We start from the raw sequence: 23,254 nt of genomic DNA on the forward strand, positions 1-23,254 counted from the left end.
AGGAGAAAAAATTAAATGAAAAACGTTTTAAAAAAAATCATTTTAAAATAGTACTTTATCACTTTCTAAAATACTCCATTTCCTTATATTTATATTAAAATTAAGCTAAAATATATGTAAGATATTTTAGTATAAAATCATACTTTCAAAATTGAAAAGCCTTTTTTTGTATTAAAATTATAAAAAAATTTATTAAAACATTAAAGTATCCCTAGAGATTTTTATTATAATAAAAATAAACCAAATTTCTATACTTTTAATATATATTAATAAATAATTTACATAACAAATGATACGCTTATATTTTAATGTATTAAATCTATTAATCTTTATTTATAATAATAAAAAAAAAATCAACTTTTATATACATATATACCTTAGTAAATTATGATACGCTTCAATAAATTCATATTCTTTTACCTCCATTTCCAAAAGAAAAAAATCTTTTTATTTTCTATTCTTTATCATTTTAAAAATTTAATATAAAATTTACACTTATGAATTTTTAAAAATATGTCACTGTAAAAAGATAACTTTTATATCACCCTAATATTAATCAAAAATGTCCCACGCATAAATTATATCAAGATTTTGTTTTAATTTACCACCATACTAAGTGAATTATTTTTATCACTATTAAAAATTCTTTTTATAAAAACTATCAAAAAAAATTATTAAACAAATATTTATTTTATTAAATGATGTTAAGAGATTATTAAATAATATCAATATTTTTTCTTATTTATAAGTCATTTTTATGCTTCCTTTTATTATTATCTAATTTTTTTTCTTTTATCACTTTTTATACAAATTTTGGAATTATAAAAATTTAAATGAAAACTTCTCGGGGACATAGTTTATAATTATATACTGCTATAAAAAAAAGAATAAAATCATTTTCTTTTTACTATTAACATTATATTCTCTATAATGATGTTAATTTTCTTATATCTATGGTCTTTTACCAAAAATATAGGATAAACGCCTTTTATTTATATATTATACATATTTCAAGATAACGAATTAAATAACAAATCTAACAGTATTTTTAAAAACTTTTTTTTTTGTAAAACTATTTCTTAAATATAAGTATATAAAAAATTTTACGTAAGTATTTTCCAAATTTAGCTAATTTTTTATTTCCTCCAAAAAGTTAATTCAACTCCTCCTTCTTATCTTTTTTTCTCATTAATTGTGCAAAAATGCATTTAAATAAATTTTATAGTTTGTTTATTCGCACATTTATATCTATACCTTAAAATTCTTTTAAAATATTTTTTCATCTATCATTTACATCATCATTATAAGTTTAATATTAAAATAAAATATTACTACTTATTTTTATTTATTTTATCTATTTTTAGAGACAAAAAAAAAGATACTTTATAAAAAAAAATATTATGATGTCACATTCTAAGGGTTTACTGGTATTCATTGCTTCTTTGATTATTCTCCTTTTTACTGATGTTAAAGGTAATTCAATTAACAAGGCTGATAAAGGTTAGTACTAAAAATAATCAAATAAAATAACTGTTTATATATATATATATATTTATAGAAAATTATGTTAACGCTTTTTATAGTGATCCTGAATTTTCTGCTTTTGTCCCCGTACCAGAACAATATATGAAAAGAAAGCCATTAAAAAGTAGTGAAAGTAATTATTTATTACGTTTTGGAAGAAGTAATGAACGACCTGGAGATTTAGAGAGATTTCTTCAAATGGATGTTCAAATACCTGTATTTCGCTTTGGTTAATTTTTAAAAAAAAATAATAATATAAAAAAAACAATTCAAATATTTTAATGATTTTATTTTTGCTACAATCATAAGAAAGAATGATTTTGTTCAAAATGAAGATACAATAAACTGATGACAAACCATTATCAAGCTATTATACTTAAAAAAAAAACTTATTATTTTTTTTTTTTTATTTTCTTATATATTATTAATTTCCAAATTTTACAGTACTACTTATTATAAGATCTCACTTGTATACCATCACTAAAAAAGAAGAATATACACATAAATAATTTTATAAATCCCATGATTATTAACTTTTTTTTTTATAATGTTATTTTAAAGTTTGTTTATCAATAATGGATATATAAATGGTGAATAGTCAATAAATTTTGCATATAATATTAATTTAATATATTTTATTAAACTTTTTATATATAAAATTATATATAAATATATGTAGTTGGTAATTATTTATTAACAACAAAAGAAAAAACTAAAATTATATTATATGAAATAATTTAATAAAAATTTATATAGCATCTGAATTTTCATTTTAATAATATATACTTATTTTAAATATTCTATTTTTAATTAACTTGACAATATTTTAATAACTAAATATATTTTACACTTACCTATTTTATATTTTAATTATTTAATAAAGTTATAATAACCAAACTTAATAAAAAAAAATATTTTTTCCATAACTTTTTTATGTATAATATTTAATTTTTAAATATAAAAATGATTAATGATTTATTTTTAAAACATTAATTAAATGTCAAAATGAATAGTTTTTACATTTTTGACATCTTATTGCCATAAAAATATTTAATATAAAAAAAAAGAAACATATTATGATTATGCACATGAGTGAATTAAAAATAAATTTTAAGTAAAAAAATTTTTCAATCATAAAGTACTTGTTTATAACAAAAAAATATATTAATTATTAATATAATAAAATGTATATATTATTAAATATATAAAAAAAACGTAAAAGTATTATTAAAATATGATTAATTTTCTGTAAAGATATGGGTTTTTTTTTATCAATATAAAAAAGTTGTTATATTTCAATTTCGTGTACAGCTTCTTTTGAATAGATATTTTATTCTTATATTAATATTTTATTACAATAAATTATAATAATTTTTTTATTGATAAATTATGTATTCAAAATTAAGTATATTTAAAAAAGTTATTCCATTTTATAAAAAAAATAATAATTTCAAATAATATTAAAATAAATGATGCTAAATATAGTATTGCTGCAATTAAATATCCTGTTGATGATATTTCTTCACTAAATGGTTGTACCTGATCATATTCAAATGATAATACTAGAGCTAACTCTCCACATGTAGAAAGTAAAAAGATTATCCATGTTATTGTACTAATTAGTATAAATAATATTTGTGATATTTTAAAGTGATAAAATTGTATACATATAACGACAGCAAAATTAAAAGCAGAAAGAAAAAATGTTAAAACAATAATTGGAATCTGAATGTATATTATATCTGATACTAAATTCCAATATTTTACACTAAATCTGTAACATTTAACTTCTGATCCAAGAATTTGGTATGTTTTTGTTATACAAAAACCTGGTCCAACCAAAATAAGAATAACTGAGATAATAGAAAATATTAAAACAAAAGTACGAATTACTAAAATAGTAATAAAAAATCCTGTTTCCAACATTTATTACTACTCTTAACCATTTTCCCTTTTTAATTGATAATAGATATATTAAAATTTATTATTTGCTTACAAAATTCTTATATTTATACAGGTGAAAAAATTATTAATAATATATTTATCATAAATATATATATATATATATATATATATATATATTAATACTCTATTTCAATAACTATTATTACTTTCAATTAATCATGAATATATCTAAATGATGAATAATATGTTTATTAAAATATATAAAGCAAATCAATATGCATAACTTTAAGTATTATAAACAAATATATATTGAATCTAATTCAATGCCAATGTTCTTCAAAATAAACTTTTCTTGCACCAACTAAAGCTGTATCAACCATTGATAAGATTGCTGATAAAAAAAGAAAGACAGCTGAAGCAAGGTATCCTCTAACATAATTATTACTTGATGTATTAAACCAATTTAAAGTATCATAATAATCATAATCATCTGGAATATTAAAATATATTACAGTTTCTAAAATTCCTGCAATTAAATAAACAACTATTCCTGTTCCAGCAATAATTAAATGTCCCATTCTTGAAAGATGGCAATCACAACATTTTGTAGAAGCAATAACAACTAAAGAAATTGCTCCCATACAAAAAGGAAGTAAAATTATAGGTATTTGAAAATAAACAAAATTATTAACCCATCTCCAGGCATCTACAGTAAAATTTATACAATCATAATTATATCCAAAAAATGTATCTTGATAACATAAACCTGGTCCAACAAGAATTAAAACAGAAGAAACAAAAATAAAAATTAAAATAATTATTCTAATAAGTAAAATACCTAGGAAAAATGAGTTACTACGCATAATTAATATTCATGTAGTGTTACAAAATATTATATTATTATAAAATAGTAATAATGTTTCTTTGATTTACACAAAAAAAAATATGTATATCCAATTTCTTCCTGTATTTATATAAATACAATAGCAATAAAAAAAATTTTTTTATCACCTCAATAACGTGAGGGAGAATATTTTAAAATATTACATTTATATTTACAACTTTTTACTAAAAACCATAAAAGAAGAATTAACTTTTTTTTTTAAATACATTTGATTTGTCATCTATCTTTATGTTATCATATACATTTTATTAATAATATTTAGGTGTGTTATTTAGAAAGTAAAGAAAAAAAGTATTCTTTCTTAAACATTTATTAAAGTTCATTGAAAAATAAATATAAAAAGATATTTTATTACAACGTAAAAATGAATTATTTTATCTTACAAATACGTTAATTTTTATATAGTTATAATTTATAAAATTTTCATAAATAAGTACATATTAATAAAAACAATTTTTGAAATTATTAATATTTTATTTTTTTATTTATTTTATTAATTTTTCCAAAATTATTTCAAATTAAATGTTTTTAAAATTATCATTTTGCTAGATATAAATGTTAAAAATATTTTTTATGGCAATTCAAATAATTTTAAGATATTATTTAATTTAATTATAAAAAAAAACTTTAAAGTAGAAATATGAAAAGGTTAGATTAATATTAAATATAGATATTTTAATTTTTACATGAATATCAATGTTAAAAAAACTAAGTAGATATAATAAAAATATAAAAAAAAACTTTTTTTCGAATTTTAAAATATAAATATACTCATTCGATAGCCCTTAAAAAATTATGAATTTTGAATATAATCAAGGCTATATAAAAATGAAAACCCAGAAAGTTATAGGCAGTTGAAGTTAAAGGCGAAAGTAGGGAATATTTTTTGACAAAAATCGCCTTTCATGATTCATCGAAGATTTTTAAATATAACTTAACCATTCTAGATCAGTTTTTTGTGAGAAAGCGAATGAGACTAGTCCCATCTTCATGGCATGCTTATATCTTGAGATATAAGCAAAAATAAAGCTTAAAAATATTTTCAAGCACGTGATCATAACTCAAGATTGGAAGCTCACAGAAACTTTAAACTTGGTGCGCTGGACTTCTTTTAACTTTTAAAGTATAGTCCACGTTGAAAACATTTTCTGAATCTCAATCGTTCTTGAGATATGATATGTGTATATTTTTCGCGCGCAATCCGTTATCATCAATTTTTATATCTCAATAATTAATAATGTTATAAAAATATTTTGAAGGTAGACCTTATATGAAAACGTAATAGAAGTCGATTAAAAAAAACTGCTTGCTTATATCTTCATTTTGAAGCGAGATATGACAAAAGGCGGAAATTTTTCTAAAATATTCATTGTTCCTACCTTTTCAATATCTCAGGTAAAACTTATCATACGGCAATAAAATTAGTCTCATTCGATTTCAATTTCAAAATTAACTAAAAATAAAAAGATTCGGTAGCAATATCTTCTATTTCTTCTAAAATTCATCAACTACCAAAAATATTCTAAATTTTCGGCATCATCATTAATAATAGTGCCACAAAAAAAAATCTATTTTTTTGGAATTTTCAAGTAAAAGTAGACTCATTCGATAGCCCTTGAAAAATCATGAATTTTGAATATAATCAAGGCTATTTAAAAATGAAAACCTAGAAAGTTATAGGCACTTGAAGTTGAAGGCGAAAGTGGGGAATATTTTTTGACAAAAATCGCCTTTTTGATTCATTGAAGAATTTTAAAATTAATTTAACGATTCTAGATCACTTTTTTGTGAGAAAGCGAATGAGACTAGTCCCATCTTCATAGGATGCTTACATCTTGAGATATAAGCAAAAATGTAGCTTAAAAATATTATTGAGCACGAGTTCATAACTCAAGTTTGGAAGCTCACAGAAACTTGAGACATGGTGCGCTGGGCTTCTTTTAACTTTTTAAATATAGTCCACGTTGAAAATTTTTTTTCAATTTCAATCGTTCTTGAGTTATGATGTGTGGTTATTTTTCGCGCGTAATCAATTATCATCATTTTTTATATCTCAATAATTATTAAAGTTATAAAAATATTTTGAAGGTAGACCCTATATGAAAACGTAATAGAAGTCGATTAAAAAAAACTGCTTGTTTATATTTTTATTTTGAAGCGAGATATAATTAAAGGCGGAAAATTTTCTAAAATATTCATTGTTCCTACCTTTTCAATATCTCAGGTGAAACTTATTACACGGCATTAAAATTAGTCTCATTCGATTTCAATTTCAAAAGGTTTACTTAAAATATAAAATTCTTTATTATTTTTAAAGATTTGAAAATTGATTAAAAGATTCTGATTTTTAGTTTTGACATTTGAGATATCTTTTCATAATTCACATAAAAAATAATTCAGAAATGCTAAAGAATTTTTTGTAATTGTTTTTTATCTAACATTTACATATTAAAATGTCCTAGTATTTCCATAACTGTAAAAATAGTGTTGACAAAAAATATCATTATATATTATATTTCCAGTAACTATGAAACTTATAAATTGAACAACGTTCTGATTTACATCCTTTCAAAAACAAAATAATTTTCTTGTGTAATAAAATTTTATTTAATTATGGAAAACAATGAAATAGATAAAATATATTGAATCGTTAAATATAGTGTCAAACGTTATTTTTTATGATATCATTAAAACTTGAAAAATTTATTTTATTATAGACTGTTACCGCAACGTTTTTCTTTAACTCTTCTGTAGCTAAACCAATTTCTTACATTATAAAGGGTTATTTTGGCTTCATCAGAACGATTGGAAATTTTATTTAAGTGATCTGCAAATTGTTTTAACTGGATAGCGGAGGGAATTTTTGTCGTTTTATACCATTCTTCAAGAATAGGCTTCTCCGTCTTAGGATTAAATTTTACTCTAGGTTGGCTTCCTGGGCTGCGTTTTGGAGAAGTTTTTGAAATATTCTGCTTTCCATCATCAAAGTTTATAATAGCAGAAGTTTCATCAAAACGCTGATCAATTGGATGAAATACATTTTCATATTCCAAAGTAATGGGAGCAGTAAGTGATTGCACAGATGGTGTGGAAATATTTCCTGATTCCAGATTACAATCTATAACAGATTCTATAGAACCTGTAGACGAAGAATTCTCTGTCCCGCAATTTTTATTATATGGATTAACGGGAGTAAAAGTCCGCAACATATCTCCAGTAAGAAAACTTAATTCTCTCTCAAGAACTTCATTTATAAAAAGAAGAGATGTGTGTTTTAAAGATAATAATGAGTTATCTTCTATTCTTTTAATAGTTTCCTAAAACAAAATTATAATTTTTAAATAATTAAAACTTACTCTGACTGTATTATTTGTTTCCTCACTCCCAATAAATGGATATTTCTTAAGTAAAAGGAATAGTAAATTTCTATAAATACTATTTCTTCCTTCATATCCACAAAAATCTTGAATATTCCTACAAAATAAAATAAATAAAGCATTGTAAAACATACCCTTTAACTGATATCCTAACAGTAAGATATTCACGATTCCATGTTTCTAAATTACCAACCGTTGTCATTGGATTAGGAAAACAATGTATAGAAGTAAAACAACTGTTTCTAGGGCATTTTATAAAAACTATAGAAATTTAAATAAGATAAATATAAATACTTATATATAAGTTACCTTCTGAATTATTTACCAAATGTTCCAATCCAATTTTATTCATTAAAACAAGACCAACGTCTTTTACCATTGTATTAGAATTAATAGTAACTGTCATCTGAATGTGTTCTTGGAAAATAGTACCATTTATTGGATGTCGAGAACCTAATATAGGTTCAATAACAAGATTTACAATTATACATTCCATTTTTAAAAAACATGAAATCTAAAAAAAAACATATTAAAACATTTTCAAAACAGTAAAAATTTCTGCATAACGTAAAAAAATGATAGTAATACATATATTATAAAAAAAAAACATCATTTTTCAAAGTATTATAAAATAATATTCAAAAAGACTTTTTTCATTATAAAAGATATCTTTGCATTCAAATTTTTTTTAATTAAGAAAAAATAACTATTTTTATTTTAAATCATCGTAAGAATCATTGTAATTTTTTTATAAATTTACAATAATATTTTCATAGTTCTAAAAATATTAATAAAAGTAGAGAAATAAACATTACAATCAACAGATGAAAAACGATGTTTTTTTTCGTACATTTGACTTAAAATAATTATCATTTAAAAAAAAGTTATAAAGAACAATTTTAAAATAGTTGAATTGGTAACATATTATCTTTCGATATTTTTTGTAAATTAACGAAAAATAATAAAAAGTTAAAAACAGTAGAAATGTGGGATTAATTTAAACACGAAGATACTTTCACGGTGCCTTTAATACTCGAAATTTTGTGCTCATAATCATAGATTTTTTAAAAATATTTCCAAAACTGGATGACTTTTTACTTTGATTTCATGAATAAAAAATATTAAAAATATCCGCATTCGTTTTAGAATTATGTGTATTTTGGAAATCAGTAAGCTAGTACCCATATAATTAATGACTAAAGAAAGAACAAAAATATGTACATTCAGTTGTAAACTATGAAACTTGGTTATAGTTTTATTTATCAATCATTATACAATAGAACAAAGTTCATGTTTTGGATCACATTGAAAAAAACAACCTTTTGAACAGTGACATTATGTAATCTTGATGATCATTAACAGTATATTAATATAATCAAATCTAAAACGATAATCCAAATTTTTAAATTATTCAAATATAATTCAGATGAATTTTATGGAAAAAAAAAATTTTATTTTTGCACAAGTGAAGCAAATGTAAAAAGAAGTTATTTTAATAAAAGTTAATTTATTTAAAATTATTTCTACAACGTTTTTCTTTGACTCTTCTGTAAGCAAACCAGTATTTTAAATTTTTCAAAGTAATTTTTTCTTTTGAAGAACGGTTAGAAGTAAAATTTAAGAAATTTGCAAGTTCCTCTAATTGTGACGTATTGGGAAATCTAACTACTTTAAAGAAATTTTCAAGAATTGGTATTTCATTCTTTGAGTCAAACTTTATCTTGCGACGGGTACCTGTAATATTATCGACAAAGTAATTTTGAATTGGTTTAGATGGTATCGCGTCAAAATTCGAAAGAGATGTTATTTTACATTCTTGGGAATTGAGTAATTTTTCTGTTTTATTATATATGTACATCTCGTTTGGTAAATATTTTTGTTCCGATTCTTGGGGTTTCTCAATTGAATTATCATTTAATTTAAAAGAAGTGGCAAGCTCTTCTTCTTTACCCATGAATATATTCCCATTCTTGAACAAAACATTATTTATATAATTCATATTTGGAAGTTGATATGATAAAAATGTAAAGTTATTGATTTTATCAATTATATTCTAAAATTATGATTATTATAATTCTTAAAAAAAGACTTACTTTTAAAATATTATTTTGAAATAAAAAATAATTATTATTTGTTGAATAAAATAAGTTGGATTCATTACTATTTATTCCTTCAAGACTGTAGAAAATTTTTTTTATAAATTAAATAAAAGTATTGAAACATACCAATGAAATTTTATTAAAACTTTAGGATGGTCATGAATCCAAGCTTCAATAGTACCAATGCTAATGGTTTTATCAGGAAAACTAGTTGAATTAACATAATTATATGATGGCGGTACTTGAATGTATGCTATAAAAATTTTATATACAATGAATATGATAAAATTTACCTTCACAATAAATTGTCAAATATTGTAATCCAATTATATTCATTATGGTATTAGAAATATTCGTTATCAATGTATCAGAGTTGATATTTAATATTATATTCATTTCATTTTCATAGTTGCTAAAAGATAAAGGAAATTCTAAATTTGAGAAATAATGTAGAGTAACATTAATAGTTGTACTTCTCATGTTAAAAGTACACTTTTGTAAAACTTTTTTAATCTAAAATAATTATAATGATAATTTAAAAAAAAACGAAATTTTTGAGTTAGAAAACAATAATGTAACATTAATCTTAAAAATTTTAGATGATATAATAAATGTTTGAGTGATTTATAATTTTAGATCACAATACAATATTGACTTTAATCTAACAATATAATTTATATTCTTTTCAAATAGTATAATATAATTTGTTACCAGAGTTCTTTTTAGTTAAAAATTTAATGTAAATTATAGTTATGATAACATGTTTTAAATGAAATTTTAGATTGATTTTAAACTATCTATTTTATAATATCTTGTACATGGGACAAAATTAATTTTAAAACATATTAATAAAGTGATATTAGATAATATATTGAACAAAGTTCATAATATTTATATGAACTTTCATATTTGCTTCTATAAAGACATGTTAAAAATTGTAATGGCAAATTATGTTATTAATAATAAACTTTGATATTTTTTTATGAGATTTCAAAAGTATGATACCTTTACGAAATATTAATATACCATTTTAGAATTTTTATTTTTAGAATTTCATATTTTATATTTTTAATTAATTTTATTTTACGAATATTTATTAACATTTTCCCAAGATATATTTTTTTTTATCATTTTTTGTAATGGTATACTTATGAGAAACTACTTAACATTTTAAACTTTATTCCTATACTAATTATTTTGGTATTTCAAAGTATAATATGTACATATCTTTTCAAAACTTATTTTATTATGAAAATACATTTTTAGTGATTCTTTTTTTTTATCCTAAAAATTAAAAAATATCATAATTAATATATTTAAATTGAACAAAAAAAATATCAATAAAAAGTAAATATTCATTATAAATAAAATCAGTCAAAATCTAAATAAATTATTAAAAAAAATAGACATTAAAATAGTGAAAATAATAACAAAAAAAATAGACTTTTAGAACTTGAATAGTCCCAAAAAGTTGTCCTTTATTTGTATTATATATAACACTCTGATTTAATAAGAAGGCTCTTGTGAATCATTTTGAATATTGTTACATTTAGTAAAGGTAGATGATAAAGTTGAATCTTGTTGATTCTCTTCACTAAAATTTATATTTTCTTCCTTAACAACTGATGAAATTTCTTTATTGGTATTATTACAATTAGATAAAATTTCTGGAATTGATTGTTCATTACTAACAAGTGAATTTATTTCTTTTTCTAATATTTCATTAACTTCATAAAGTGTATGATGTGAAACTTCATTAAGTGTACAGTTATTGACATTTTCAATAATATCCTAAAATATTAACTAAGTAATTAATTTTATAACATAAATCTACCTTAATTATTGGATTACTTATATTATTTATAATTGAGGGATATTTTTTGATAAAAAATTTAACCAAGTTACGATAAATACAATTTCTATAATCAATACCAGAAAAATCTGTAACAGTCCTGTAATATTAAATCAATAGAACTAATATCTTGAACATACCCATGAGCTGCAATTTTAAATACAGAAGTATCACCAACCATTTCTTCTAATTTGCCAATAGTTACTGGTATATCATTAAATCTAGAAGTCATGACAAAATCAGTAGAATAAGGAGGTTGAATATAAGCTATAAATAAATATTTATATATATATATATATGATAATGTATAAAAAAAGATACCTTCTGAATAACATGCAATATGTCCTAAGCCAATCTGATTTAAAATAACTTCACATAAATCTTTGATTAAAGTATTAGAATTAATAGTTACTGTCATTTGAAGTTCTTTTTCAAGCATTGGATATTCAGTTGAGTATTGAAAACTTAATATAGGTTCAATAATAACTCGAATAGGAATACTTTCAAACATTCTTAATTAATTAAAAACTAAAAATATAAAATAAAATTATTTCTACAAAAATATTTATATTTCAAAGAAGTAAAATTTTTAATCTTTATAAATAAATTAAAATGTAAATATTAGTAAAAAAAAGTTCACTAAAAAGTTTATACGTTTTTTTTTATATTTTAAATGATACATCCTACCACTAAAAAGAAATTTACAAGCTATCAGTTTAAATAAATTTCAATCATTTTCTAATAAATGTCTTATCTCATATTTATAAGTTTATTGTATTATTTTTTATAATTTATAAAAAAAAAAGATTTTATAACAGATTAAATTATAAATTTCATTTATATTACCAAAAAGAATAAAAATATTTTAAAAATAAATTAAGAAATCACAAGCGTTCTGTATCTTTAATTGTAGATTAAAATACATACGCCTTTAACCAATATATATTTGTATTTAACATATTCTTCTCCAACATTTGAAAAATACTTACATATAAATAAAAAATTATCTTGAAACTACTTTTTATTTTAAATATAATAATAACACTAAATATTGTTTAAAATATGTTTCTAGATATTTCAAATTTATAGAAAATAATCAATCGACATAAAATAAGTTTTTTTTTCTTTTAAAATATTTCAAACTAGTAAATAATCATAAAAAAAAATTAATTGACAAAAATTATTAGAACAATATTATTGGACCATAATGCAAAAAATGAAATATAAATATTAATCCATGTATAAAATACATTACTAAAAAAAATATCTTTTTATATGCAAAATTTTATTTAAAATATATAAAAATGACTAGATAAAGAAAATTTCTTGGGGAAAAATATAATACTACAAAATAAAGTATTTTTTTTCTTATAAATTTAATAATTAATATGTCTGATTTGCCTGTAAATAATGTCCCCCAAGATGTTCTTTTTCATTTTTTTTATCAAACCAATCTTTTACTAGATGTCCATTAATTAAAGACTTTGGTGATCGCTTTGAAAAGGTATTTAAACATTTTGCATATTCTTCACACTTAAAAAGTGATGGATTTTTATCTTGTAAATACCAAAAATCTAGGAAAACATTTTCACTTCTACGAAAGTTTACATGATGACTAAAAATGTTCCTAAATTTTGTTAGAAATCTATTTCTTTTAACTTTAGATTTTCCAGGAGATGTAAATGAATTTAATAGACAACTTTCTTCGCTATATTTTGTCTCAATGGTATTCTTCCAAGATGTTGGATATGAAAACATTTGTTCTCTCATTCCAATAACAGTACATACTTCTCCCTCTACTGTATTATAATTACTTTCGGTAGATGTTGACGAAATCAGTTTATTTTCAATTGTTTTATGAATTTGAGATATTGATTCATAAGATAATTCTGAAATTGTATTATTGTTTACAGCTTCAATGGCATTCTTAAAATAATATTATTAGAAAGTAATGTTTACAACCTACTTTAACAGTAGAATCTCCCAATACATTTTTAATATCAGGAATTTCCTTAATAAGTAGTTTTATCAAATTACTGTAAATACTTTTCTCTGTTTCGATTTCATCCGGAAGCCCATTTCTACTGTAATATATATAAATATAATTATAATAATTTAATAAATAATAAAATACCTTTTTGCTGAGATTCTAATATTTATTGGTTCACCAATAATACTTTTTACATTTCCCATTGTAACTTTTGAATTTGACAATAATTCATCATAATTATTTGATTTGGAACGGGGAAGAAAAATTACAGCTACAAACAATATAATTGTAAACAGATACTAGTAATAAAAAGATTACCTTGTGCATAATCTGATAAATCTCCACATCCCATTGTCGTCATAATTTTCTTACAAATATTTTTAACCAATACGCTAGAAGGAAGTGTGACGACTCTTTTAACTCTTTTATGAAATAGAGAAAAGTTGATAGATTTTTCTGGTCCTAATATTGGTTCTACAACAACGTTAACTTTTACCTTCTCCATTCTTAAAAATATTTGGTTTTTTTTGTGTTAGTGTTAGTAGATATATGCTTGAGTATCAATGATATCTGAAAAAATAATGAAATAATATTTTGTCATTTATAATAAAAGTAAATCATTGAAATTTATTTGAAAACTTGACGATATAAATGACATCGAAACACATAATTGACATCTTTTTTGGGTAAAGTCACTTTTTCCCAAATAAGAAAAAAAATTATTTAAAAAGGATACTGTAAAAACCGTTAACTTTTTGAATACTGTGTACACTTTGAAAATGATTATTATTTCATAATAAAAAAAGAGAGAAAAATGATATTTTAGTATACAAAATGAAATCTTTTTTATGAAAGCAAATTAAAAATGTAATAAAAAAATCTTCTAAAAATACAAATAATTTTGAATTTTATTTTTACTTTTTATTTCTTTTCAATTTAAAAATGGTAGAAATTTTAATTAATTATGAAATATTTTAAAAACTTTTGTGATATTAAATTTTGTACCAGGTTGATTTCTTTTTCAGAAACAATGTTGACAGTACTTTGAAAAAAATATTTGATATCAGGATTATTTTATCAATAATAATTTTAGATGTCCCAGAGATATAGAATAAATTTGTAAAACATAAAACAGTAATTTTTAAGGCTTTATCTAAATAATGTATTTTACCAAAACAAAACAAATTACATAGTTTGGTAAATAAAAAAGAGCTTGTTAAAAATATAAATATAAGAAACATGAAATAATTCTAAAAATACTTTAAACAACTAATACATTTTAATTGAAACAAAAAAATATTCTTAATTATTTATCTTTTTCCTTTAGCTCTCCTGTTTTTAAACCAAATTTTAACGTTTTGAATTGTTATTTTTAAATCATCCGGCCGATTTGTAATATTATTTAAATGATCAGCTATTTGTTGTACCTGAAATGAGTTTGGTTTTCTTGTTATTGAAAACCATTTTTCTAGAATTGGTGTTTCAATATTTTGATCAAATGTTATTCGAGAACGATTTCTGATAAAAGAACTATTTATTGATAACTTTTCTGGAACTACTACTTTTAAGGGTGAAGTTTTCATTAATTCAAAAAATGTTGGATTTAAACTAAGAGGAAGATTAAAAAGTTGTGCTTCTTCATTATTATTTACTTTTTTGGATTCATCAATTGATTCTAAATTTTTTGAAGAAGTGTTCAAGTTTGGACTGAATTCATTATTAAATTTTTGAAATGTTTCTAATTCTGGCTTATTTACCTTTTCATCATTAATTGATACTTCATTCTTAAGTAATTCTCCTTTATTTTTAGTCAATGATATTAATTGATCTCGTACTAATTTATTTATAGAATGAAGATATTCATAAGGAAGTTTTGTAGTTGAATTTTCCTCCAATTTCCCTATAATATCCTAAAATAAAATTAAACATAATCATTAAATGTAAAACTAACTTTAATATTAATATCAGCTATTGAATCTTTAATTGATGAATATTTTTTAATAATTAATTGAAGAAGATTACAACATAAAGTTTTTTCCAATTCATATTGACTAAAATCATCTACTTTTCTATAAAAAAAATGATATAAACTATTATGATAAATAATTTAAACATACCCATTGACAACAATTTGAATTGTTATAAAATTTCCAAAAATAGGTTTTAAAGTACCTATACTTAAAACCAAATTAGGAACAAATGAATTAAGAGTAAGATATTTTGAATCATAAGTTTTTATTGAGACTATAAAAAAGTGATAAAAAAAATAAAGATTGTTAAACTAATTACCTTTGGCAAGATGAGATAAATGACCTAACCCAATATCTTTCAGAACATCATTACAAACGTCTTGCAACATAGAATTACAATTAATTGTGACAATTCTTTCTATTTCTGTTTCAAAGCAAAAATTTTCACCAAAACTTTGTATACTAAGTAAAGGTTTAATGATAAACTTTGTCTTCATGCCCGTCATTTTTAATCTACAAAAAAAAATAATAAATAAAATACTAAAGTATTTAAAATTATATGTAAATACATATATTAATAACTGATAATTAAATTATAAAATATGTCGATAAGAAAAAAAAAAAGAACTAATGATAAAAGAGAAGTCACTTCCTCAATATACAATTGTTACTCATTATGAATATTTTCTCAGATAAAAAAATTAATGCATTTTATCAGTCATAATAAAATAAAATCATTATATTTTTTGCATAATATATAATCTAAAAAAAAAGATATATATTATTTAAAATAGTTACAATCAAATAATTTCATAGTGATAATAATTTTGATCTACTAAATTATATTTTATTTAATCAATTTTATATCTACCAAAATTTTGAATTTCTTTTTGATAATAAAAAAAATAATTTGATTAACATTGAAAAAATTTAATAGATAGGTAAAGATTAATTAAAATATGATAAATAAATAAAATTAAAATATTTTATATTAATAAATTTTTCAAATATTGGGATCTGAAAAAGTTTGTTTTAAAATGATTGAAATAGATGTGATTCTCATTAGGATTAAAAATGCTTCTTCCATTCAATGTGTGTGGTCTATTATTAGATACAAAAAGATATACACATAATTCTGGTATGAAACGATTTATACTTCACAGGTATTGTTATATCAACATTAGATTAGATATCAAGATAAAAGTACACTAAGTCTTTTTAAATCAATTTATACAAGTGAAGAAAAGTAAAATATAATATCTATTTTATTGACTTTTTTTTTGGGGGAACATTTTTTACTACTATGAATAGTTCATTGTTTTAAAAAAAAAGTTTTTAATTTAATAATAAGTAAAAACATAAAGAAAAAAAAACTTTAATTCAATAGCATATATCTTTTATTTTTTATAGAAAAATTTTATACTTTTAAAATTATATTATCAAAATACTATATTTTGTAACCATTAAGAAGATATTAATGAAGAAATAAAGAGTTTATCAAATGTAATTACAGAATAATGTTTCTCTTTATTGTAATCATCAAAAAACCGTATTATTTGTTGTGAAACTTTTATAATTTTATCTTTAAATATATACACATTGATATTAACTTTAAATATAATTAATATAATTTACTATTGGAATTAAAAATTTTTCTTTTTTTTTTGTAATTTTGAATTAAAAATAATTAATTTCTTTTATTTTCATCAACATTAATTATTTTTCACTTAAAATATACTTATATATTATAAGAAAAATATACTGTAAGATTTGACAATAATTATATTTATAAAATCATTAACAAATACTTCATTAATATTATTGTAAGTTTTTGAATGATAAAAAATATGTTATCTTTGAACTGTGACATTTAATTTTAAAAAAAAAGTAGACTGTTAAAATTTTATCAAATTTTATTAGGGATTCAAATTGTCATATAAAAGATTGATAAAATTAAATTTAAGATGATTGGTGTGAAAATAAAAAATTACAATTTTTAATTTTATAATATTCCTGATTTTTTTTATTATAATTTTTTAATATAACTATTTTTTTATATTATGTAAAATTTTAAAATAAAGTTATAAATATTAATGTTAAAATTTGAAGAATTTAAATAATGGGATAAAATATTAAATTTGAAAATTTATTTTGGTGTATAGTATCTTTATAATAACATCTATAATAATATAATATAACTTTTGATGAAGAAACTTATACATTGCAAATTTCTTAAAAAAAAGTACTATTATTAAAACTTTGTACCCTGTATATTGTAATCAATTACTTTCTTTTATATAAAAGTTTATAAATGTTATTCAAAGACAAAAACTATTTTGATAAATTCAAAAAAGTTAACTTTATTCGACAATTTTTATTTCATTTGATATAAATTTTATCGAAAATATACTTTTTTTTGGTGTTAATTTGTTTTTATAGTGTTTTAGTCATTTTTTTATTATCATGTTTGAAGAAATCAAGATAATTGATGTTTCAGTTTTGTTTCCTGAATCTAAAATTTATTCAGATAATAAAGAAGAAAATGAAATATTAACTGAATTTGAGATACAAAAAAAACGTTTAATGTGTACTGAAAATTGTTCACGTGAATTAGGCTTAAGAATAGCACAAGGTGTCAGGTTAAATTTAAAAGATATCTACAAGGGTAATTTATTATTATTTAAAATTTTAATTTAATTTTTTAGATTCAAAAAAGTTTAACAACACACAAAAAAAGATAAAAAAATTTATTAGAGAGGAAGTTGAACCTTTAATAAGAAAGTTATCAAATGAAGAAATTATTACTGATATAGATGATCCAAGATTTAATTTCTATCCAGAATTTTCTGATGAAGAAGATGAAAATAAAGAAGAATTTAAATTAATAGTTGATAATAGTATAATTAAAAAAAAATGGAATAATTATGAACTTATTGAAATTATTGATATAAAAGAGGGTCAAACAGGTCTAACTTTTGAGAAAATATTTAATAAAAGTAGAATAGGAGCAAATGTTACACAAATTTTAATTGAAGATCCTTATCTTCATTCAAAAAAACAAGTAAGAGTTCTCTTACAATTTATTTATTCAATGAAATATACATTTCAAGAACTTTGTCATGTTAAGATCAGAACAAAAACAGCCACAGGAAAATCAATTATATCTGATAGTTATAAGGAAAAATATTCACATTTAACGAGTTCTCAGTTAATAGAAAAAGAATACAATATAATTATACAAAATTTAACTAATGTTAAGTATAAATGTAAAAAAAAGAATATTGACTTTGAATATGAATTGGAACCTCATATGCATGATAGACTTATTTTGTAAGTTTTTTTTTTAAAAAAAAATTCAATCTATTTAAACATATTTTTGTAGATTTAATTCTGGAGTAATGGCTACACCTGGAAGAGGACTTTCTATTTATCATCACATAAATTATTACACAAAAAATATAATATGGGACAATTTACCGTGCAAAGGATGTAGAATTCAAATATTTCGTTTAAAAGGTTTTGACGTTGTAAAGGATAATATATATAATATTTACATTTAACTTTTCTTTTTTTTACAATTAAAATAATTCTCACATTATTGTATAAAATTAAAATATTTGTTTTACAAGTTTTTTATAAAAAATATAATAGAAAAAGGCAAAATTATTAAAGGTAATTTAAAGATTGTAGTTATAAACTTTTAAATAATGAAATCTAAATCAAATTGTAAGTAAAGAGAATTTTTTTTAACTATGTATTTTTTAAATCAATTAATAAATATTCTAAAGATTTTTTTATATAAAATTTGTTTAATACAGTTAAAAATTAATAATAGAATTAAAATTTTAGTTAATATATCAATATTTTGTATAGTATAGTTGCCATTATTTGTAAATTTTAATTATTTTACATTTTATATTTCTTATAAAAAAAAACAATATTTTTGTGAAAATAACAGAAAATTCTTAAATGATGACTGTTCATCAATTATTATATGTATTTTTCATATGTTTAACAATTTGGATATCAAAAGGATCAACCTCAACAGAAAATTTTAATGTTACTGTTTATAATTTATATGAAGATTTCTATTTTGGAAAATTTGATTTTATTTTAAGAACGGGTGAAGTATTATTGAATTATAAACCATACAAAAATTCAATTGAAAAATGTGAAAATATTTATGTTAAACATAAAATGATTTGTTATATTGGATACGAACAATTTATTCAAAAGAGAGTTAATAATCTTTTCAATGTATTTATATCAGTAAATGAAATATCTACAAATAATTCTAATAATATAACATCATTAATGAGTATAAGTGTAGAAAATATTTGGGAAGATAAGCTCAAATGTAACTGTGATGGAAATCATTTTAATCTTCATCTTATAAATAAAAACTTAAAAGATATTTTAAAAGAAAAAGGTTGGGTTACGCCAAATCATGATTTTCCTATTTATATTGTACTCAAAGCACAAAATAATCAAAAATCATTTTTAACTGTTCCATATTTTAATGAAATGTTTTTTGTTCATGGTTGTCCAAGTGATAATTATAAACAAACTATGTTAGATGCAAAGTATATAGTTGATGAACATGTGAAAAAAAATGGAGTTCTTAATTTTGGTTCAACTGAAAATTTTTGGTTATTACCTATTATTCCAAAAGTATTCAATGAAAAATTCTTTGTTTGTGGAACATTAAAACAACCATCACTACCTGATATAATTGTTGGATATCAACTGATAAATGATATGGGCAAAGTAAAGTCATTATCTGTGAATAAATATCCTGTTGCTTCAAATAAAGCATGTGACAATGCTAATATTTCTATTTATTTATCCTTTCTTTATAGTTACAACATTAATCAAGTGGAAACACTAATGCCATTTCAAAAAATGAAACGAAATATTCAAAAAAATTATATAAGCAACATATATACATTTGATGTTTCTTCATTTAGTGGTGATGAAATTTCTTATAATTTTGCAGACATTACACCTGTACGACCTTCATGTATAGAAACATTTAAAAATCAGAATAGTAATTTTCAATCATTACTAATGTATAATACTTTATTAAGTGAAAATTTTCATAATTTATCACATCTTATAATTAATGAAAATTTTTACAACAGATATCATAGGATGTTTTGTCCTATAAAATTTAATGATTATGAAAATATAACTTCATACGATTATTATTCACAACCTGTTAAAGATTCAATATATAGAGATCATCATTTATACAACAATATAAGTTATCCAATAAAACGTTTATATACTTCAAAAAAACAATTTGAAACTTTTGGAAAATATTTTTGTTATACTAATGATGAATATAATGTCATTCAAAAGAACAAAAAAAAAGAAAAAATATATTTTTATCTTTTACCAAAAAACAATGAAACATTTGAATTGTTATCTAAAAAGATTGAAAACTTATATCAATTATTTTATGAGTATGGAGATTATATTCTATCTTTTTCTTCATTGGAAAATATAAAAGTTTTTGATGGTGAAAAGCTTATATATTCTGTAACAAATTTTTCATTGAATAATCATGAAAAATTATTCGATTATTCAATGTATCCACAAATTACAATTAAACGTAAATATAAAACAATAATAAATACAACTTTTTATACAGAACAACAATTTAATATATCTCTTGTTATTAAAAATCTAAAAAAAAGTACATTAATGTCTTCTATTGAAACAACCGTTCCAAAAATAAATATAGAAACAACTACAAATGTTGCTACAGAAGTAACTAAAAAAGTTACCACAGAAGCAACAACGAAAGCTACTACAGAAGCAACTACTATAGCTACTACAGAAGCAACTACTATAGCTACTACAGAAGCAACTACTATAGCTACTACAGAAGCAACAACGAAAGCTACTACAGAAGCAACTACTATAGCTACTACAACAGCAAGTACAAAAGTTACTACAGAAGCAACAACTATATCTACTACCAAAGCAACTACTAAAAAAGTTGAAATTGAAATAATGACTACAACGACGACTGTTAAACCAACAACAAAAAAATTAGAAAAAGTTATTATGATAACTACATCTACTATTCCATCAAAAATAATTGGACCACCAAAAGAAGAACCAACAATTATTCGTCAAAAAATTAAAGATGAAACTAAATCTAATAGTTTTGTCTGGATATCAGTATCAGTATTTTTCTTATTCTTTATCATACTTCTAGTGATAATAATATATTTGGTAATAAAAGAAAAACTAAAATATAACTCAAATAATGGTAGTAAAAGTTTAGAAGATTAATTAAAAATATAAAAAAAAATACAACCAAATGGAATATATTTGTAATACCACTATAAAAATATATTAAATAATTTATATTTAAAAAATATTTTTTCTAACTTTATTAATATATGATGATTCATTTTTCTGATAACTAGAAACATTTGTTTTATTCATTTATTATCTTTGATTTACATATAAAAAAAATTTATTAGTTATAACATTTTTAATAATTATATTATTATAAAAAACATTTTTATAAAAAATAAGTAATATTATTGGATAGATGATAATATTCAAAAATGAAGGAAAAAATTAAGATGAATTTTTTGAATATTAATAAATTTATAAAAAAAAAAACATATTTTTGACGATTTAACATTTTTTGTTGCACTCAAATTTAAAATCAACAAAAAAAAAACTATTTTTTTAACATTATACAAAGAAAAATATATTTAATAAATTGACAATATAAAGATAATGAAATTTTATTTAATATTTTTACTGTTTTTATTTGTAAAAACAATTTATTGTACAAAAATATGTAAAAATTTTTTGGCCAAAGATACAGATTGTGAAATTATTTGTAAAGAAAAAGATTTTAATTATGGTTTTTGTACTAAAGGATTTCTTTATGATTCTTGTTTATGTACTGAAAATTCTGTGTAATATAATATTTAATAGTATCCATTTCAATAATAAAAAAAATTTCTAAAAAGAAATTTTATATACTGACAATTTGATAAATATTTTAATAAAGTATTTATTTTTATTTAAATAAGTTTTGTCAGAATAAAGTAGTAAAATTGATATTTCTTTAACGTTTATTTGTGTTATTAATATCATCGTATCATTTTAAAATATTAACCAATAACAATAATTTTTTTTTATCATATTTCTAAAGTGTTCTTTTAAATATTTTTTTGCAAAATTATATTTTACCTCATCAAATTTTTTTTTTGCTACCAATAAAAGTTATTTAACATAATAAAGAATATGTCTAAGTTATCTTTGCTAGCTGATAAAATAATAAAAATAAAGTACAAGTAATAATTTTTTTAAATATAAGTTATTAAAAATCGTAACTATTTAAAATAATAAACTTAAAATATAATCTAATTATTATCCATTTTAAAATAATAAATTTTTTTTTAATTTGTGTAAGAATATTATATGTGTAACTTCTTAGAAATAACACAGTTTTTTAAACATTTTTTACACCTTTTTTTTTAACAAAATGCTATTAATAATATTTTTATATTAATAATCATATAAAATTTAATTTAAAATTTTTACTTTAATGAAATAACTTTTTTTTTTAAAATATAATATAAAATAATAAAACTAAATT

General features: G+C 20.6%; 10 protein-coding genes across 10 annotated transcripts; 3 read left to right on the top strand and 7 right to left on the bottom strand.

The window, feature by feature from the left end:
- Positions 1-1,400: 1,400 nt before the first annotated feature.
- Positions 1,401-1,758, top strand: SRAE_1000041100 (Hypothetical protein; the record flags this gene model as incomplete). The annotated part of the gene is made up of 2 exons (XM_024647241.1): positions 1,401-1,500; positions 1,559-1,758. The coding sequence occupies 2 exons, from the start codon at positions 1,401-1,403 to the stop codon at positions 1,756-1,758; spliced, it is 300 nt and encodes a 99-aa protein (XP_024501339.1).
- Positions 1,759-2,925: 1,167 nt separating this feature from the next.
- On the bottom strand, positions 2,926-3,450 carry SRAE_1000041200 (Hypothetical protein; the record flags this gene model as incomplete). Its single annotated transcript, XM_024647242.1, has 1 exon — positions 2,926-3,450. The coding sequence occupies one exon, from the start codon at positions 3,448-3,450 to the stop codon at positions 2,926-2,928; it is 525 nt and encodes a 174-aa protein (XP_024501340.1).
- A 299-nt stretch (positions 3,451-3,749) lies between these two features.
- On the bottom strand, positions 3,750-4,292 carry SRAE_1000041300 (Hypothetical protein; the record flags this gene model as incomplete). Its single annotated transcript, XM_024647243.1, has 1 exon — positions 3,750-4,292. One exon carries the CDS (start codon positions 4,290-4,292, stop codon positions 3,750-3,752), a length of 543 nt encoding a protein of 180 aa, XP_024501341.1.
- Positions 4,293-7,044: 2,752 nt separating this feature from the next.
- On the bottom strand, positions 7,045-8,206 carry SRAE_1000041400 (Homeobox domain and Homeodomain-like-containing protein; the record flags this gene model as incomplete). The annotated part of the gene is made up of 4 exons (XM_024647244.1): positions 7,045-7,650; positions 7,690-7,807; positions 7,845-7,971; positions 8,020-8,206. The coding sequence occupies 4 exons, from the start codon at positions 8,204-8,206 to the stop codon at positions 7,045-7,047; spliced, it is 1,038 nt and encodes a 345-aa protein (XP_024501342.1).
- Positions 8,207-9,217: 1,011 nt separating this feature from the next.
- Positions 9,218-10,145, bottom strand: SRAE_1000041500 (Homeobox domain and Homeodomain-like-containing protein; the record flags this gene model as incomplete). Its single annotated transcript, XM_024647245.1, has 4 exons — positions 9,218-9,763; positions 9,804-9,888; positions 9,936-10,062; positions 10,103-10,145. The coding sequence occupies 4 exons, from the start codon at positions 10,143-10,145 to the stop codon at positions 9,218-9,220; spliced, it is 801 nt and encodes a 266-aa protein (XP_024501343.1).
- Positions 10,146-11,315: 1,170 nt separating this feature from the next.
- On the bottom strand, positions 11,316-12,172 carry SRAE_1000041600 (Hypothetical protein; the record flags this gene model as incomplete). Its single annotated transcript, XM_024647246.1, has 4 exons — positions 11,316-11,600; positions 11,644-11,761; positions 11,802-11,928; positions 11,983-12,172. 4 exons carry the CDS (start codon positions 12,170-12,172, stop codon positions 11,316-11,318), a joined length of 720 nt encoding a protein of 239 aa, XP_024501344.1.
- An 872-nt stretch (positions 12,173-13,044) lies between these two features.
- Positions 13,045-14,156, bottom strand: SRAE_1000041700 (Hypothetical protein; the record flags this gene model as incomplete). The annotated part of the gene is made up of 4 exons (XM_024647247.1): positions 13,045-13,587; positions 13,628-13,745; positions 13,796-13,922; positions 13,970-14,156. 4 exons carry the CDS (start codon positions 14,154-14,156, stop codon positions 13,045-13,047), a joined length of 975 nt encoding a protein of 324 aa, XP_024501345.1.
- Positions 14,157-14,961: 805 nt separating this feature from the next.
- SRAE_1000041800 (Homeobox domain and Homeodomain-like-containing protein) lies at positions 14,962-16,127 on the bottom strand (the record flags this gene model as incomplete). Its single annotated transcript, XM_024647248.1, has 4 exons — positions 14,962-15,561; positions 15,603-15,720; positions 15,769-15,895; positions 15,941-16,127. The coding sequence occupies 4 exons, from the start codon at positions 16,125-16,127 to the stop codon at positions 14,962-14,964; spliced, it is 1,032 nt and encodes a 343-aa protein (XP_024501346.1).
- A 1,957-nt stretch (positions 16,128-18,084) lies between these two features.
- On the top strand, positions 18,085-19,181 carry SRAE_1000041900 (Hypothetical protein; the record flags this gene model as incomplete). Its single annotated transcript, XM_024647249.1, has 5 exons — positions 18,085-18,286; positions 18,327-18,682; positions 18,732-18,791; positions 18,881-18,951; positions 19,004-19,181. The coding sequence occupies 5 exons, from the start codon at positions 18,085-18,087 to the stop codon at positions 19,179-19,181; spliced, it is 867 nt and encodes a 288-aa protein (XP_024501347.1).
- Positions 19,182-19,590: 409 nt separating this feature from the next.
- On the top strand, positions 19,591-21,924 carry SRAE_1000042000 (Hypothetical protein; the record flags this gene model as incomplete). The annotated part of the gene is made up of 1 exon (XM_024647250.1): positions 19,591-21,924. One exon carries the CDS (start codon positions 19,591-19,593, stop codon positions 21,922-21,924), a length of 2,334 nt encoding a protein of 777 aa, XP_024501348.1.
- Positions 21,925-23,254: the final 1,330 nt, after the last annotated feature.

The sequence above is a fragment of the Strongyloides ratti genome, assembly GCF_001040885.1.
Source record: "Strongyloides ratti genome assembly S_ratti_ED321, chromosome : 1".
Classification (NCBI taxonomy): Eukaryota; Metazoa; Nematoda; class Chromadorea; order Rhabditida; family Strongyloididae; genus Strongyloides; species Strongyloides ratti.